Raw genomic sequence first — 19,692 nt, forward strand, 5'->3', positions numbered from 1 at the left:
ATTTGTATGTGAATATTCCATAAACACGTTATTAAACACAATATTTTAAGTATAATTGTTTACTTAAAATTACCCGTAACATAAATATGCCATTAGGGTTTCGCTAGATTTTATCATGGGAATCACATGGCACACGTTTTATTTTAAAGAAGAGAATTAAAATTAAAAACTTGATCCTGATCGTCTTATAAATGTTGATCAACTTAATTTGAAATAATAACACCACTGAGGCAAACACGTCAGAAGATATGTAATAATCTTGTTTTAAAAAGGGCTAAATAAAAAGAACTCCTTTTTAATATTTCCCCGATGTCAACTGTAATACTTGCTGTCGTCTGCTGGGATATTTAAGTAAACAACAACTACTGAGATCGCAAGGTTGATACAGATGTTAGTTTAACATACAACTTATTAGCTTTTCATGAGCAGTAAAAAATTACCATAGTTACAACAGTTCGATAGACACATTAGAGCCTCGTTCTGGGTAAACTGGGCTTAACGCATGTGCATAAAGTGTCGTTACATATTAGCGTTCGGCAGTCCGCACAGGATAATCAGGGACGACACTTTCCGCTTTTATGGTATTTTTCGTTGGCCGGAATAGTTTCTTAATGAAAATCTTGCTTTGGCGGAAAGTGTCGTCCTTGATAAGCATGTGCGGACTACACACACTAATCTGGATAAACATTTTACGAACATGAATTAAGTACAGTTTTCTCAAAACGGGGCTGATTTGACTTGCAGAGTTGATGCTACCACTGACAAGGCATGCGCGGAAGTGACGCACACGTCCCTTATATCTCGCTGCCGTTCCGCCTCCAGTGGGGATTATCTGACAAGATTCCAGGAGACGGAGGATTACGCTACGTATAGTAAGAATACTTCGGTCGTTTAGAATGATTGTCATTTTGAGATTGCTTAGTTACACGATCGCAATCGTTGAATGAAAAACATTTAATTATATGTTTGTTATGTTCATTTCGAACTGAAATAATTATTATTCACGATTTCATCCACCAGAAAATCTTCTCACTGCTACATCTTACCTAATGTGTGTTTTTGAGAATAGTTCGTGTGTCTTACTTAAGCTTGAGTAACTCACGTTGTTGTATCTTGCATCACGCACGATTCTTCATATACCGTTGAACTACGAAGAAAGTTATGTATGTCAAATAAATAAATATGACGACTTACATGTTTTTCCATATGCACGCACAATTCGACATATGACGTCACACACATTACTAAACGTAACGTCACGTTTAGCAATTTACATCTACGCAAGTGTCTGAAAATGTTGTCAAACACATATCGTTATAAAACATTATACTCTTTTTTTTAAATAAATATACATTTTTATATAATAAGCCGTTCAAACGAAACGTAAGATGGCGCTTTGCACTTTCCCTATCATGACGTCACTTCCGTTTCAGTTCCGTTTAAGATCCTGTACTCAGACTACGTGAACGTGCTGGTGACGTACGGTTGTGAGCACATCCTGCCCGGGGGTCTGTGTGCAAATGGGGCAGCCCACGTTCGGATCTGGTCAAGGTATTCGTATGAGCTGCGGTCTGAAAAAACTGGGCTTAATGCATGTGCGTACAGTGTCGTCCCAGATTAGCCTGTGCAGTCCAAACCTTACATAACGTTTATTGCATTTTTCAAAAATGCATGCCAGTTTTGCTAAATATGACAACATTCTATCTTTAAATAAATAGAGGATATTTGTTGGATTCGGTGGATTATCAATTTTAATTCACGAGTGATCATCGAAAATAATATTTTCACGAGTGGCGCAGCCATGAGTGAAATATATATTTTCTATGATCACGAGTGAATTTAAATTAATATTCCACCGAATTCAACAAATTTTCTTTTTATTTTATGCTTTTTTTCCATAGTCTACTGTATATACATTGTTAAAGAGTTTAACTAAAGAATTTCGGTGGGATAATGACGTCATTTCGTCAAAAAAATGACGTCATTTCACAGTAAACAGTGAAAATTTTCGATAATTTTCACTGATAATTTTCACTGTTTGAAACAGTGAAATGATCAGTTTTAATTCACTGATATTTCACTCTAAACCACCAGAAAGCATTAAATAAAAGTATCTATTCACCATTTATAACCTATTATCATCTTGCTCAGAGACGCGAGTCTGAACGACGAAGCAAGAGATTTCGCATACGAGATGATTTTCTGGGCCTGTCAGGACCCGCAAAATGGATTGACAGTTTTCAACCATCAAGAGACGGGTACTGTTGAAATTATTGTATACAAAGTAGTTTAAATTGATTGGTTCTAAGACGATTACATTGAAATATTGCTTATTAAGGCACGACGGAGTAAGTTGACTTGGTAGCACAAATACTTTGTGCCGTTGAACAATATTGTTAGAACGTTCCAAGCTAACGCGACCTTTGGTAATGCTTAATTGTGAAATATGTATGAGATACATCACTATAATTATCAGACATTTTTTTTTACTTTTTACTATAATTATCATTCACTGCACTTGAAACTCTTTGTATAAATGCATGCAGAAATACTCGATATCATAAAATACACCTGACTAATGAAGGTGTGATAACGCTTATTGCAGCAATTGAAAGGGAGACAAAAGTCAGATTTTAATGCATTATATGAGCCTTGTTCTGAGAAAACTGGGCTTAATGCCTGTGCGGAAAGTGTCGTCCCAGATTAGACTGTGAAGTCCGCACATGCTAATCAGGGACGACACTTTCCGCCTAAACTTGGTTTTCGGTAAGGAGAGACTTCCTTGAAACTAAAAATAACATAAAAGCGGAAAGTGCGGACTGCACAGGCTAATCTGGGACGACACTTTACGCACATGCATTAAGCCCAGTTTTCTCAGAACAAGGCGCATATATTAAAAACAATGCCAAGACGGAGGACTATGCTTGGTTTTATTGGGCGTTCAGTCTTCTGCCTGTATGATACAAAGCGGGGCATAAAACAACACGATAACCCTCAATTATTTTGAACTATAAGTGAAATGTTTGAATATTTGACATAAATCATAATTAGATAAATCATAAAGCTGTGTTTTCAAATAAGTTGTAATCCGGAATATTAACGTAATAAACATGTTTTGATAGAAAAATTATAACTGTTTGATAAATATGGCATGCTGCCGTTGTAAATATAAATAATACTATTCCCTTTTTTTCGTTTACAGGTAACTGCATGAGTGCTTTGAAAGCATATGTCACTGAACGTAAGTAGACATTATACAAGTAGTTCAACTTTGAAAGTTAAACATCAGCATGTAATAGTAGCTCTTTCAACTTCTCGGCTATTGTTGTATGTAGTCTTTTCTTTTTTTTTTAAACGCTGATAATAGTTAAATTAAAAATTGGATTTTAAAGTATATAGACTTTGATGATACTTTTGTTAAAAAAGATTATGATACAAAATGCATACTGAGGATGATAAGCTAGTTTTCTGTATAAATTACAATTGGATTAGAATTGAATTATGTTTAAGACTAACTTTCTTGTGCATAATAAAGCATAATGCAAAATAATTCAATATTGAGTTTGAAGCTGATGTGTCTGAAGCAAATGTAAAAAATCTGTTTCCAGAGATTTACGCTTAAAAAAGAAAAACTAGTTTTGTTGTGTTATATTTAACATATGCTTAAAAAATATTACTAATTTTTAAACGAAATAAAGTTTGGTGGTTCTTTTTTTAAACCGGTTCATGTCTAGACGATCAGAAACAGTTTCAAAGATAATACAATACTAATCTGTTGTTGCGGAAAAATGCTCCAAATAATATTATGTTTCACAAGAACCTTCCAGAATCTGTGACGTTTCTAGAGATACTTTTCCCGGTGATGATATTGTCATTGTTACGAACTAGCTAGATTGTGTTGTTCCAGAAGACGAGGGTGCAATATAAAATATTTTAGACAAACCTTACAAAAGGACGTTTTGTGCAGCTCTTAAAACCTTACTATGTTGCAAACAGGCAGCGCCTGTTTAGCAAGAGAACCTTTGTAAAAGTATATATTTCACACGATTTTCCCAGTAAGACTATTTGCCAAGTGCTGGTTTTACCTGTGTAACAGATCAGTAAAATCTAAATGTATCAGATTTCGATGCTTAAAGAAAATATTTTCACTAAATTTCTGAATAAAATAATTAACTGCATTTTTTCCTGGGAGATTTTGTTTATGTTCACGCGAGCTTTGTGACAGAGACGCTACCTAAGACCAATTTTCTATAACATTAATTTGTATCAGACCAGGACACGCAACAAACTTAAAGTCTGACTCAACTTAAAAGAGTCAAGTCAAACTTAACTTACTTGAAGATTGTAAATATGCGTAGTCGCGGGTCTATGTAATTTCTATGTTGAAGACGAAATTGGGCATGTGGTGCGGTTTGACAATGTTTACAATTGAGTCGTGTTCTGAGAAAACTGGGCATAATGCATGTGCGTAAAGTGTCGTTCCAGATTAGCCTGTGCAGTCCGCACAGGCTAATCAGGGATGACACTCTCCGCCTAAACTTGATTTTCGGTAAAGAGGGACTTCCTTGAAACTAAAAATACCATAAAAGCGGAAAGTGTCGTCCCTGAATAGTCTGTGCGGACTGCACAGGCTAATCTGGGACGACACTTTACGCACATGCATTAAGCCCAATTTTGTCAGAACACGACTCAATTTAACACAATGATTCTTTCCGTATGTTTTCCATTTGTTGTCAGTTTTGAAGGCGATCTAAAGTATACTGCACCAGAGCAGTGCTCTGAAAGCACAATAACATGTGTCTTGTTCTGTGAAAGCTGGTCATAATGCAAGTGCGTAAAGTGTCGTCCCAGATTAGCCTGTGCAGTCCGCACAGGCTAATCAGGGACGACACTTTCCGCTTGAATGGTTTTTAAAGGAAGTCCCTTTTTAACGAAAATCTAGTTTAAGCGGAAAGTGCCGTCCCTGATTAGCCTGTGCGGACTGCACAGGCTAATCTGGGACGACACTTTACGCACATGCATTAAGCCCAATTTTCTCAGAACAAGACACATATTATCAAAGAGCAATATTTGGTATTGTCGAGGCTATACACGAGTTCCAGATCGTTGCACCATACGAATGTCAATTTTGCAAAGGACGTTTTTAAAGTAGAACAAAGTTTATAGTGATGTTTGCTCATTCCCGATGTATTAAAAGTAAAATAAGAACCAGAATTTGTCCAAAAGGACATTGCCACAATTGAAAACTTTAAGAAGAAATTAGGCTCTAACCCTGTGTTACCAGAAGGGCCTGAGTTGTATCATAGGTCGATGTTACCCTATAACAACTTTAAGACGAGTGATTGTTATGTAACAGTTAAGCTCGAGTTGAAAATCAAACATATTGTTAACATATTATACATTTTGGACGAATATTTGCAAAGTCCTGATATGTTTATGCCCTAGAAGACCTATATAATGATGCACAAGATGACAATCCTTCAATATTACCCCAACATTACATATACGCTAAACGCATATTTGCTCAGTCATACATATTTCGTTTCGTCCTGGCTTTTTTGCTACTAAAATGCAATAATGATCCGCCCTAGAACGCCGTTACTATGAACGATTTGAGCCTTGATCTGAGAAAACTAGGCTTAATGCATGTGAGTAAAGTGTCGTCCCAGGCTAATCAGGGACGACACTTTCCGCCTAAACATGATTTTCGTTAAGGGGAGACTTCCTTGAAACAAAAAATATCATAAAAGCGGAAAGTGTCTTCCCTGATTAGCCTCTGCGGACTGCACAGGCTAATCTGGGATGACACTTTACGCACATGCATTAGTTTTCTCAGAACGTTACTCCTATGTTTGCTATGTTGCAGACGAGCTAGCGCATGTCCCAGCTAAGGACAAGGTCGCCGACACCAATCAGCAACAAGATGGCGCAGATGAGCAGGACGCGATAGACGCTGCCTTTAACGTGCCCGATGACGTGTTTTATGGAGACGTTCAACAATAAACAACAACAACATCATCGCCCTTCACATGTCTGTTCTATGCGGATGAAGAATACTTAACATCAATATACACATCATCGTAAATTGAGCATTAGCAAAAGACAATGTCGCATTATAACATTTTGATGATGATGACTTGTTTCACTTGGACGAACAATACATACCAACAATGACAACACAACTTGGATTTTCCTTGATGATATGTTTTACGCGGATAAACAACAATATACGACATTAAACGACAATAAACGACAATATAATCAAAGACAAAAAACAACAAACGTATCAAAACATTGTGAATTGAAGTTGTATTTGCAACACCGTTGTTTATCTGACAATATATACTTTTATTTACCAAGTTTCTGGTGAATCATCGAGATTTTTGTCTCACCAATGGTTAATAAATATTGGAGGTCAGAAAAACAAGCACTGAAAATCGAAGTAATTATTATTTTTTCATTATTTTTTATTAACAACGCTTATGATTGATGCCTATTTGTTTATCCAAATCCCATATCTCACACTAAAATCAGTGTGTATGTATAGAAAGTTAAGTGTATTTTGTATTAAGAAAATTTATTAAATATTTTACTATTTAACTCGGCATTTATTTGCTTTACTGTTATAATAACTTGCACTTTTATCTGATTTGAATATGTTGCACACACTATTTAATTATTAAATTATAAAGAAAATATGTTCATTATGGGCATGCATCATTATACTGTTATTATTAAACAAAACTTGTTTTGTACAGCAGTTTCCTCGACCTTAGTTATTGTTCAGTGTATATTTCATTATTAGTTTTAACACTTTATGGACAATCAATATTAATTTAAATTGTGGTGTACTTGATTTATGATTTATGATGCCTTGAACCATTTTAACTGTAGATAAATTGAACTTTATTGCAAATGAACTATAACATGGGATTTATATTTATTTTGTTAATTGCAATTGAATGTAAAAGGGCAAAGAATAATAACATTTTTGCATCATCCGCATTGGTTTATTTGCTAATAAATTGTCAATAAACAATATGTTTTAACAGCCGAGTTAAAACAATAGTATTAATAAAACATTCGCGATGATGCGCTGTTGTAAAAAGTTAAAAGTAACAGTTATCATAATAAACATTAAAAAAATTCATTTCTAATATACATCATGAACTCTTTCTGAATTATCAAAAAATACAATAGCGTAAGAGTTTTGGGAGCGCTCACATTGACTAATTTGAATCATTTGACACAGAAGTGTAACCGTTAGAGATTATTGGAACAGAATTAATATGTTTCAATCAATTGAGTATAGCGTTGAAATTTGAAACGAAAACAGTTTCTTTTTACAAAGTATATAAACCAGTATATTGTCAAGTTTGAGTCAATTTAATGACAGTAACTGACAATAAAATATTATCTTATCACGTCGTTTGCCACGAGTTAAACTAAATGAATAAAAATTTCTTTAATGACGTCCTTTTCTAGAGCAATTAAAAATCTGCGAATGCTAAATCTTGTCACAAGTGATTTAAACTACCCTCGTGCCGCTTTTGATAGCAGTCAGACCTATGTCTGAATTCAAGAGCAAACATTATATTTTTCACACCTACATCTATCGTAATGACATATTTAAAGTTAAATCAACATTGGTGTTTTGCTTGCTTTAATACGATTTATACAAACTTATTTGAATCTATGACTTAAAATACATGTCATGTTGTCAAACCGTGAACAGGTCCCTTTTAAGTATCCTGTTCTCTGACTTGCTGTAATCTGCATCCTCGCTAGAGTCAATAACAGTTTATATGAAGTTATTTTTCAACGTGTAGCCCATATACACAGTTAATCAGTGTCCCAGTTCGAAAGTATATTTTGTAAAATAGTATATACTATATTAATCGCTTTGACTTTACATGAATCTATTATTCTATCTCGTAATACTATATTAATCGCTTTGACTTTACATGAATCTATTATTCTATCTCGTAATACTATATTAATCGCTTTGACTTTACATGAATCTATTATTCTATCTCGTTATACGCGTTCGTTCGTATCTAATTATTGTAGTTATAAAACGACTTACCCAATTGGTTCTTAAAGTAGCAGTACCTTGAAGCACCATACTTATTTAAAAAGTCCGATCATCTGTTTCTTTGTTATTAATCAATTTAAGAGTTATATCATAGTTAATACTTGCTGTTTTTAAAACTATTCACCGTACATGAAGTCATGCATTTAACTTCACATTTAATGCTTTTCATATTTTTTTGTGCGTTATGCTTTGTATCATGCATCGACAATTAAAAGACATGCAAATTGAAATATAGAAAAAAAGTTACAATGACAAAAACATTACATGGTTTCATTGTTCATTGTGATTGGGGTTACATAATACCAAAACATTTGTTGGTGACCTTGTTTTTACTTTTTTAATTGCTGGTAGTTATTAAAATTTCCCCGAATAAGCATCCTGTCGGAATAAAGTCTATGTTTTGGTGATAAATTAGGTCGATTCGCTTTTAAGCTTCCTGTGTAATAACTCATTACAATATACTATTTACAACTGCCCAAGAAGACAAAATTCAAGTGATACTTATATACGATAAGGAATTTCACGACATCTCATACAGTATAAGGACGGTATTGACATTGGTGTCTGTGCGCACAGGTCAGACGTATGTGTTTGCTCTGATCATATTTGTGTGACTTAACGTGCTTACAGTGACATCAATTGGGTATAATTTATACAATATATGAGCATAATCTGAACCATAATGCTGTCCCTAGTAAATAGTACATTAGGGTAAATTCTACTTCAGATGAAATCACGGCGATACAAATAGTACGTATGGTGATGGATTAAGCTCCTTATAGGATGTGATAATAGGACAATCACATGTCCTGTGTTTTACCAGTGCATATCACATGTGAAAAAGTCCTGTGTTTTACCAGTGCATATCACATGTGAAAAAGTCCTGTGTTTTACCAGTGCATATCACATGTGAAAAAGTCCTGTGTTTTACCACGTGCATATCACATGTGAAAAAGTCCTCTGTTTTACCACGTGCATATCACATGTGAAAAAGTCCTCTGTTTTACCATGTGCATTTAACATGCGAAAAAGTATGAGAGCAGGATCATGGATCATGGTTGTGATTGCTCGATCTCTGGACAATGTTTGAAGATCCGCATTTGTTATAGTGGAGGTTTTCTGTACGGACTGGTTTAAGATTCAAACGTTCCTTATCAGTGTCTCCAAATGACCGGTGACGACTGTGACCGGGACGTATAAAACCGTGTTTGCGGCCACTGTAGGCTTACATTTGAATACACTGACAATGAGGACACTTCTGGTTGCCTTCCTGGCATCTCTTGCAATTCTGCAAGGAGCGGAGTCAGGTAGGCCGTGTTCTTGTTTTATTTTGCGTAATAACATTTTTTTGTATTTTAGATATGCGAACAATGAGTAATGTTTTATATAGATTGTAATAATTGCAATCCGACCCTTTAACTAATTGTGAATGCGATCTTTGATCTGAATATTAAATTTAAAAAAATGGCTTGCTTGCATGTTTACTTTCCGTTTGTAGGTAATAAATCGGTAAGCTGAAATTGATTTAATGCGACTTATATGCGGATATGTTGACGTATCTCACCTGTTTATAGTCTGCACTATTTTATGTACAAGTAACAAGATATAAATTTGAGAAAATAGGACCACTCGGTGATTCGTATGCGCTTAGAACTGCGCCCACACTAACCAACCAATTCGTACATGTAGTCATTAAAATAAAATCTAGATCTTAACTAAAAAAACAACAACATAGAATATTGCATCTATATAGCCTAAAAATGTTGCCTTTATAATAAACATATTGTGCTATAAAAGAATTATACAATTGAGTCGTGTTCTGAGATAACTAGGCATAATGCATGTGCGCAAAGTGTCGTCCCAGATTAGCTTGTGCAGGCTAATCAGGAACAACACTTTCCGCCTAAACTTGATTTTCGGTAAGGAGGGACTTTCTTGAAACTAAAAATACCATACAAGCGGAAAGTGTCGTCCCTGATTAGCCTGTGCGGACTGCACAGGCTAATCTGGGTCGACACTTTACCCACATGCATTAAGCCCAGTTTTGTCAGAACATGACTCAATTATAGTTGTTAACTACCATGGTAGACTTCACTTTTAAGTAATTTAAGAACATTTAAGGTTTAAGAAAAGTCTTTTCTTCTAGACGCGTGACGAAAAATCTGAAGAACTTAGTTAGTCATGTTCATTGTGGAGTATATAATAAAGTTAACAAAAGGAAGTGACCTGTCTATTTTTGAACATGTAATGTACTGGGATAACCCTTTTTTCTTTATGAAAATGGAGATTGCAATTTTGATATTGATACAATTTATGCCATTGCTTTTTTTCTAATTATTTAAAGTTAAGTTCCGTTAAATAAAGATTAAAATCACGACATTTGTTAATAAATATTATGATTATGGAGGACGAATGACCGAAGCTGTGAGCTTTCCTATTCCTACTAGGGCTGTCACGATACGCCGTGAGCGTACCGCGGTATATCGTGGTACGGCAACACTGTATCGCGGTACGTACCGCGATATTTTACAGAATATGTATCTGTGAAGAAAACAGCAGAATAGCAAGTTTTACAAACTTTATTAAACTCAATAACCAGAAAACACTGGTATCATAGTATGACTAGAAACTGTAAAAGAAAATGTAATAAACTTGATAGAAGTAGTCATTGTTATTGTTCGCGTCTTTTTCTAAAATGTCCGCCATGTTGTTTACAATAGCTGTGACTACGATCTGTGAAACATCGAACGCTTCAAGGGCATGTTCAATATGCGGAGTCAGCGGGCCCAGTATTAAAAATCCGTAGCGTTCTGACTCTTCCTCGACTTATTCAGAATCTTAAGATAACATGATTCGGAAGTGCCATGCTTTGAACGATCGATATACTAAAGAAAGAAAATAAGAAATAGAATAAACATCTTTTGGATAATTATGAACTTATTTGCAAAGGAAATCTGTCCCTTATTCCAAAAAAAGATACGGACCCATACATTGCCGTATTTTAAACGTGAAAGTTAAACATCTACAAGTGGAAGCGCTTGCTTGACCTGGATATTAACGGATTATTTATTTAGCCCTTTTGAACCGCTTCTACATTTTTCAAAACGATATCTATATCAAAATAATTATGTAATGTATTTATATCTGTGCAAATATAATAATATTAAAAAAACCGGTGCGGCAACGCCGTACCGCGGTGCGATTTTTTTCACGACATGCACCGCGATATACCGGTATACCGGTGAATCGTGACAGCCCTAATTCCTACAGATAAGGTATGAGACTTGGGAATAACTATTTACATTGCAACAATGATCGTGTGACCTTACCAACTGCCGGTCCGACTCAGTGCAGTTATCTCAGAGCTTTCTGATTTGGTTGCTTATCGTGCTTTGTTCATCAGGATTTTGACCTCATGATCATGTCTTAGAAGACGTAAGTGATGTCCTGAATATAGCACATTTTTAATAGGGAAACTTAACCGACATTTTTGTCGTTATTAACTGCAATCACTTGAATGTCACCTCGTCTTTGCACTATTTTGTTATCACGTCTGTTCATATAATTGCTGTGCGCTCTACATTAAACGGTAAATAAACCGATCAAGTAGTACCAGTTACTTTTAATATTTCACGTATTGCTATATATAAGCCCGTGCGGATTAACGAATAAAATAACAATAACGATTCTTCATCAATATTCCCCCGTGCTTAGAAAATGTTAGTTTTTTTTCTATTTAGCTTAAACATATTACTTTTTCCGTAATTATATTGCTGATAATATAACTTGAACTTTCCTTTAAAAATGACAATGTCATTCTCGTAAGTCACAGACGTTCACAATAACATATTAACATATACTATTGAGTCTTTGCTTTTAATTTGGAGCTATAATTACCTTATTATGAATGCGTATTACTATTTTAGGAATATTTGTGGTTGCTACATTGGAGCACCAGATAACAATTATGCAACAGTAAACCCTGTGCGAAATTGTTATCACAGTGTGCTTAATTCGATAGTATATATGTCATTTTTAATTAAAATATACTCATGCGGATGTATGAAAAATATAAAGATATGCTTGTAAAATAATGTTCAGCGTGCCTCATAAACTGTATGAAAATCCATAAAGCAACATGATCATCGCATTAAAAAGTTGTGTGCATACATAAATTAATTTAGTGAATGTAATCTAGTTTTGTTTTCTCTAATGTATTGACGTTCGTTGCTGGATGAGGCTTCATAAACGAAAGTGTCTACCATCAAAGGATCTCTATTTTTGTATGTGTTCATTAATACTCTTGAGGAAGTTTATTTTAGTCATTACTACAAACCAGCAAAAAATATTATGGAGCCCATACTAATAAGATCTTGGCAGCCCATAATAACACATCATTTGGAACCAATGATGGTCCTATAAGTGTCCTGCCTTTTGTTCCCTAATGGTGTGCATCGAGATTCCTTGTGGGCTACGCGTGGGCCGCCGATTAAGATTTGTTTTAGCTTTGCGGCATATTACTTAAAAATACAGAGTTCAAGACTTTCAACTTGATGATCGTTCGAGCTGGAAATATGACATAATTTTGCTATGGTTTGAACTATGTCTGCCTCGCTCCGCCTTAAGCAAGTTGTCTCTCAGCTTTTTTATTGTCCATGTGTTTCCTATGTCGCAAATGCATGTGTACCTGATGAAGAAAAGAACATGTAAAGCAAGCAACCTTACTATTCAAAAACTACGTTACATGCCTTTCTATTACTAACATATTCTAACATAGTATCACAAGGTGATAAAAAAGGTGAAAATTACATGTACACGCCGTTTTTTGTCATTAAGAACGTTGATATCAAACACAATAACCAATGCCTAATAATAATAGCTAAACATATTCTTAATATTGATTTGGATGCCCTGTGTCTGTCTTTAATACATTTCTTGATTTAATTCGTAATTTGATACATTTTCTTAATTTTTATTACGACGCCCTTTGCCGTTAATACATTTCTTGATTTAATTTGTAATTTGATACATTTTCTTAATTCTTATTTTGACGCCAGTTGTCTGTCATTTATACATTTCTTGATTAAATTCGTAATGTGTTTCAATTTTAATTTGAACTTTACTCCCAGACACAATTTCCTGTACTGGTACCCATCGCTACCACGCCACAGGCACGGCTTACTATCCGGACAATAGCCCTATTGAGGGAGGATTCGTAGATATGCAAGACACGCCCTTACAAACACTTCAGGTACATGTGCTTTGTCTTTGACTTTGTTTTCAAAACGTGCAAACTGAAATCGCGCAATCATATAAACAAAACTCTGATTGTTTAGGTTGTTTTGGATTGTACGCTTTTATTCATTAATGCATACCGTATGACGTCTTGCTGGGACACACACAACTCCTCCATGCGCTTTAAATACAGCAAGTTAAAGAGTCGTCTTTGTGCAAAATGCATAATAAAAAGGCATGCATTAATTTATAATTCTGAATGTGTTTTACAGCATTGATAATAAATGTAGGTAAGCTTTGTTAATGCTGCGTATAATGAAAAGGTGTATGAAGAAACATCGATTTGTATTGGGTTGGTTTCAGATCAATCAGATTTCATGTTTGTGAAAATGTTTGCACCTCTTATTAAGGCGTCCTTTGTGTGACAATATATTTGATTTTTCCAGGTTTACATTGGTGTGAAAATATGACACATACCTTGTTCAGACTTTTCTTTTTATGAAAATATTTATGCATGTTATTCATGCTTCACTTTTGTACAATTTCTACACTGTTATTTTTTGCTTTTATAATTGTGACACTAGATTCACGTTAAGACATGCTTAAGTTTTATGGCAATTAATTCCTCTCTTATAAATGTTAAAATATTCGCGTCATATCTACACATGTTCTTCAAACCTTCGCGCATAGATATTGCTGGTTCCGAGCATAGGTCTATCATATCCATGCCGCCGTCACAAACCACGTGAAGACGATCGTTTAAACAATAATGTCTATTTTACTTATACACAATTGTGTTGGTTTTACATTTTTGTTTACTGTAAACACTATTAACTAAATTCTAGTATTCACAGAATAATTCTGATTTGCATAAAATCAGAAAAGGTTTGTAACAAGACATTATTCCGTATCTGGAAGGTATTTACACGTCTATGCACCGTTAACCAGTATTTGGAGGTAACAACTGCACGGAGTCTGATGTTATTTAGGCTTACCCATTTGCGACAATATCTACACATTTGATATGTGTGCGTAGTTTTATGTTTTTGAGGTTTACCTATATGTGAAAATGTCTAGACATTGGTTGCAGGCGTACCTTGAAGGAAAGGCCTCCGTGGTTACTGTTGCTATGGACAATCACGCCGGTATTCGTTACGACACGCCCGTTTGCATTCCAGAACTGAACCATAAGTACAATCGATTCATCGATTTCAGGGTAAACGTTTTTGAAAGCTTTAATATATATACTTATACAGCTTTGCACTTATAACAGGCATGGAGAATGTTAATCGAAGTCATTATTAAACGGTTATACTTTAAGTTTGACAATTTTTAGAATCGATGTAGACTTATGATGTGAATCGAGTCTGACTGATGCTTTCTGTAAACATGAGTTTTTAGCATAAATGTATTATAAGCAAATCATTTGAGGGTTTAGTGCGTGGAACAAGAATCCATTTTCACAACAGTGAGGTAAAAATAGAGACATCGTTTAAAAAATGACTGTTTTGATATCCGACAATGAAACGGTATTTTTTCTTTTTTTTTTAAAATCAGGAAGTTCAAACCATTATTACTTTCTTAAAACGTTTATACATATAAACATGAAGAGAGAAATCTAATTTTAGGTGTACGTTCTTTATTTATATTGATCACACATAGCCAAAAATGCTGACATTGCAGTTACAGACACAAATGACTCACCGCATTGTTTTGAAAATTCAACTCATTGTTGGGCTTTTGTCATTTCGGATCCGTGTGTTTAACGAAAAGTTGTAACCCCCACACATTGCTATTGAGAATGGATTAATATCAATGATGGTCCTGGATCGTTCCCCTGAGTACGATTTGTGTTTCCGATAATTATGGAATGTTTGGATGGGCTATTAAGGGGAATATAGACGGTAAAAACGATATTTGCTCAAATATAATGATCTTTATAATATTTTGTTTAACAATTCTTTATAACAGTTGTCTCTTTTTGTAAACATGCATGAAAAGATTCATATTTATGATCTTAAAAAAACAAAATCTTCTTCATACACTCTATCGAAAAAGGGACTTTGGTGTAGCAAAATAATGATTATAGTACGCGACTTTTCAAGACGTGATTTCGAATAATCTTGAAGTCGTGCATCGTAAATTTAATGTAGAATATTGCATTTATGTTTTCTTAACGCTTACACCATAAGCATATCGTTACTTGATACTATATATGAACGAAGGGATATGAAGTGCTCTAAACATGTTTATATTAAGTTCCGTCGATTTGCCCCTCCATCTTGTGCCGACAACAAAGCATACTGACTGATCATACACAGAATCTCTACAATTTGAACACACCACATATAATTATGTTCATAAATCAACTTCTAAGACACGAAAGGTTTATTTATACAAAAACAAGATGACGTTAAGCTTGACCAGGAAAGATGAAGGTCATGTTTTCGATTCGAATAAAAGGATATACTTTGGAGATATTATATGGAAAAGAAAATATAATCGTAATTTTAAAAGATACAAGTTTTGTGCCTCATCATTTGTATATATTTGAATTTACATTTAAGAAAATGCCCTTGATATGTCTAACATACATTTGAGTTGCGCTCTGAGAAAACGGGTCTTAATGCATGTGCGTAATGTGTCGTCTAAGATTCGCATTTACAGTTTGCATAGGCTTATCAGGGACGACATTGTCCACTTTTATGATATATTTCGTATAAAGAAAGTCGCTCCTGAGTAAAGATCCAGTTAAGGCGCAAAGAGTGGCCTCTGATTTGCATGTGCGGACTGCACAATTTGACAACACTTCATACGCATTCGTTCACCCCCCTTTTCACAGACGCAGGCTCATTTAGTTATACACATTTAATTGTAGGTTCGTGACACCGGCCCTGCATTCGCACACAAGGGCCACTCGAGAATCGACATCTGCGTTCGCACTCGTCACGACTCGTTCGAGAATACGATCAATGGGCCATTGACGCTGGTTTTCCATTGATGATATAATTATACAATTATGTATTATTTGCATTTGCTTTTATTTATTCTCACCTTCGCGTTTGTGCTCCTTGTCTATAACCGCTTGCGAACAACTATGGTTATTTCCAAAAAATTCAAGTCAGTTCGCTCTTAACTACGATAAACCTGATAACTGCCGCATCTGCCACATCGGCACGAGAAAGAGTTGTATAATTTATGCAAGAGGTTTGAGTTCTTCAAATATATTCATTCATACATGAAAACATAATGTGAATATCGTCAAAAATGGAATATTTTTTATCGGAGAAAAATAGAAAAAAAATCTTTAAACAATGTTTGTATTATACGTGTCGCGGAAGAGAATGTTTATGAATGGTTAAAATAGTCCACTGTCTGCTGCAGCTTAATGACGTAGTTTTCTTGCTCAGCACAGGCCATTCATAATCTGAGGCTATTAATAGATGCGGGAAAATAAAACTTCTGCTGATAAAAAAGTATAGTGTGATGTTGCGTAAACTCGTTAATAGTTCATGTTCTACAGCGGGATTAAATATGATATGTCTGGGAAACGTTCTTTTTTTCTTAACAGATAGCGGCGATCTGTTGTATTCACGGGTGCTAACAACGCAATATAGTAGAAGGTAAAGTGTGTTTATATTCACAGTTCTCAATTTATAAAACGTTGAACATGAGTTCAACAATTACTACAGGTATACTTTAGACAACAACACAAAAGCTTAACAATCGCTAAAACCGAATATAAAAACAACTAAATATAACAAGACATATCTTTTAAAAATGTAGTCGGCGTAAATGCTGACTTTAAAAAAAGATTTTGAAAAATGAGATGGATATAATTTCCGTGCATCCAGATTACGTTCTGCTATATACAGTTGAGGTAATTATGTGATTGTCAAGATTGCGACGTCCATGCCGAGGCATGTATTTTTCGCCGTTTTATAACCTTTATAACTTGTATTAATTGTTTAATACCGCTCTATTTCCAGCAATATTAGCAAGAAAGTTACTAGCGTTATTTCCTATTAATATTCGCTCTTTATCTCGACTTTTAATCGCTGCGAAATTTCTTAGCGGAATGACATAAATGCAGCTTTACTAAGACCATGTGCGGGAAGTTAAGTCGAGATATAAAGCGTACGTTAATACAAAATAAACTCTAATCACCTTTTATGGATATGACTGGAAATTGAAAGTCATTTCAAAATTTAAAAAAAGTAATACAAGATATAAATGGCAAAAAATAAATGTCTCGGCATGGACATCGCCATCTTGATTATCCCCTATGTATAAATGTTTTCAATGCCCGCGAGAGTGTAACACTATTTCTTTAAAAAAATAACGTATATAAAAAAGTGTTGTTCTTCCAGCAGTTTCATAAAAAACTAATTTAGCATTTAGAAATACGGTGTTTCTATTCGGACGCCGGAGAAATGGAGAAAATGGAGAAATAAATAACACATAAACAGTAAACGTATTGTAAGAATGTTACAAGCTGTAATTTATAAATATTGCAATTAATATACGGGACACGTTATCTATATCGAATGACTTTTAGTGACATAGAGATTTTATTTTATACCGTAATTAACTTAATTACTTTATACATACGATATATTAAGGTACTCGACAAGCAATATGCTAATTTAAAGAAGGCTATCGGAAGCTATTACAGCGTTTTTATGATGTTATTGGCTCATCGCACTTATTTAAATTGACATCCTAGAAGTTAAACTATATATTTAAATTCCTGTGATTCGTGTGTTAAAAAGAACGACCTACAGGACGGATTTAATTCCCACCCAATTATGATGGCGTTCATTGACGTGCGTGGTTGCACTGAGCAAACACACGCTAAAAAAACGCGAGTGAAAGGCACGGGTTAATTTTTAGCCACATTGACGTCTATTATTCAAAAGGACAATGACACATACTGTGAAAGAACCTATAACTTTGGTTATTTAAAATAAATGTATCACCATTTAACACATATTACGTTGTCGGGTCGTGCATTAACGCATTGAATGACTTGGACAGTGGACAATACGTTTGCAAACCTGCGTGATATTCTCTGGCACGCTTTATCATACATAAAAGAAAATGTGTTATTTACGTAACAATCATGATCTACATATTAAGTTTTTCAATGAAAATTTATATCGTTAAACTAATTCATCAGTGCAATGTCGAAATAAATTAACTCAATATGGTTTAGATTTATTATATCGTATACCATGTAAGCATGATAAAGCTCTCTGATTTTGACCCTGACAAGAAAATATCTGGATGTTACTACATGCTTCAAGATACACGATTATAATTAAATATGTTCAGATATACATTGCGTTGCAATTGTAAGCATAGCTTATCAACTTATCGCTTACCGTTTCAGAACCAAATCTTAACAGGAAGTATCCAACAAGCAAACATATTATTAACCCCAACATTCTGAATTCAAACCGCAGGATGTTCACGTTTGTTTGCGACTGTTCTTCTTCTTAGAGATGTAATATTTTGTGTACGTCCGTCTGCCTGTGTCGCTGTTTTATTGCATGTTCATATGTTTGCATGCAATTATTGTATGGCTGTCTTTCCTGCCAGTTTGTTTGCTCATGTGCCATTGATGCTTAATGTCTCAACGTCAGTTCACTTGGACGAACAACAAACACCGACAAAACAACTTATAACAATTATCGCAACATCAATAGGAATAACACTATCGCATTGCATATGCCATTAAGATATGTTCTACGCAGATAAACGAAAATAAACGACAGTAGACGACATTTAACGACATTAAACGACATTAAACGACATTAAACGACAATAAAATCAAAAACGTTAAACAACAAACTTATCAAAACAGTGTGCACTGAAGCTGTGATTTCAACATCGTTGTTTATCTGACAATATACTTTTTACCTAGTTTCAGTTGAACTTTCGAGGTTTGTTTCTAATCAATTTGTATCTTTTTGGAGTTTATTTACACAAAAGGCAAACACTAAAAATCAAAATAATTATTTATTTTCTAAATATTCTCGATTACCAAGACGTACGCTTGATGATTTTTTGTTTATCCATTTCCCAATATCTCACACTTAAATCAGCGTTTATGTATCGATAGTAGTATGTATTTAATATTGAGAGAATTAATTAAATATGCTTGATATTTAATTTCCGCTTTTGTTTGCTTTACTGTTATTATTGCTTACAATATTATATGATTAAAAATATTCGTCACACGCTATTTAACTGTCAAATTATATATTTTTTTTTATATATGGACATGCATTATGCTAATGTTATAATAAAATAAATCTTATTTTGTAAATGAGTTTAATTGACCTTATTATTTTGTTTAG

At 34.3% G+C, this 19,692-nt stretch overlaps 2 protein-coding genes across 2 annotated transcripts in view; both read left to right on the forward strand.

Annotated features, from left to right (window-relative positions):
* Positions 1-6,999, forward strand: part of LOC127838551 (uncharacterized) — a 47,427-nt gene extending 40,428 nt beyond the window's left edge. Inside the window, exons 18-22 of the mRNA XM_052366366.1 lie at positions 745-872; positions 1,434-1,551; positions 2,152-2,258; positions 3,203-3,241; positions 5,867-6,999. Of these exons, the coding sequence (XP_052222326.1) occupies positions 745-872; positions 1,434-1,551; positions 2,152-2,258; positions 3,203-3,241; positions 5,867-6,003 (529 nt within the window). The 3' untranslated portion in view covers positions 6,004-6,999. The remainder of the gene's footprint in view (positions 1-744; positions 873-1,433; positions 1,552-2,151; positions 2,259-3,202; positions 3,242-5,866) is intronic.
* A 2,235-nt stretch (positions 7,000-9,234) lies between these two features.
* Positions 9,235-16,357, forward strand: LOC127837891 (uncharacterized). The gene is made up of 4 exons (XM_052365339.1): positions 9,235-9,402; positions 13,225-13,346; positions 14,421-14,546; positions 16,209-16,357. Exons 1-4 carry the CDS (start codon positions 9,342-9,344, stop codon positions 16,329-16,331), a joined length of 432 nt encoding a protein of 143 aa, XP_052221299.1. The 5' UTR covers positions 9,235-9,341; the 3' UTR covers positions 16,332-16,357.
* The last annotated feature ends 3,335 nt before the right edge of the window (positions 16,358-19,692 follow it).

The sequence above is a fragment of the Dreissena polymorpha genome, chromosome 7 (genome assembly GCF_020536995.1).
Source record: "Dreissena polymorpha isolate Duluth1 chromosome 7, UMN_Dpol_1.0, whole genome shotgun sequence".
In the NCBI taxonomy this organism is placed as follows: domain Eukaryota; kingdom Metazoa; phylum Mollusca; class Bivalvia; order Myida; family Dreissenidae; genus Dreissena; species Dreissena polymorpha.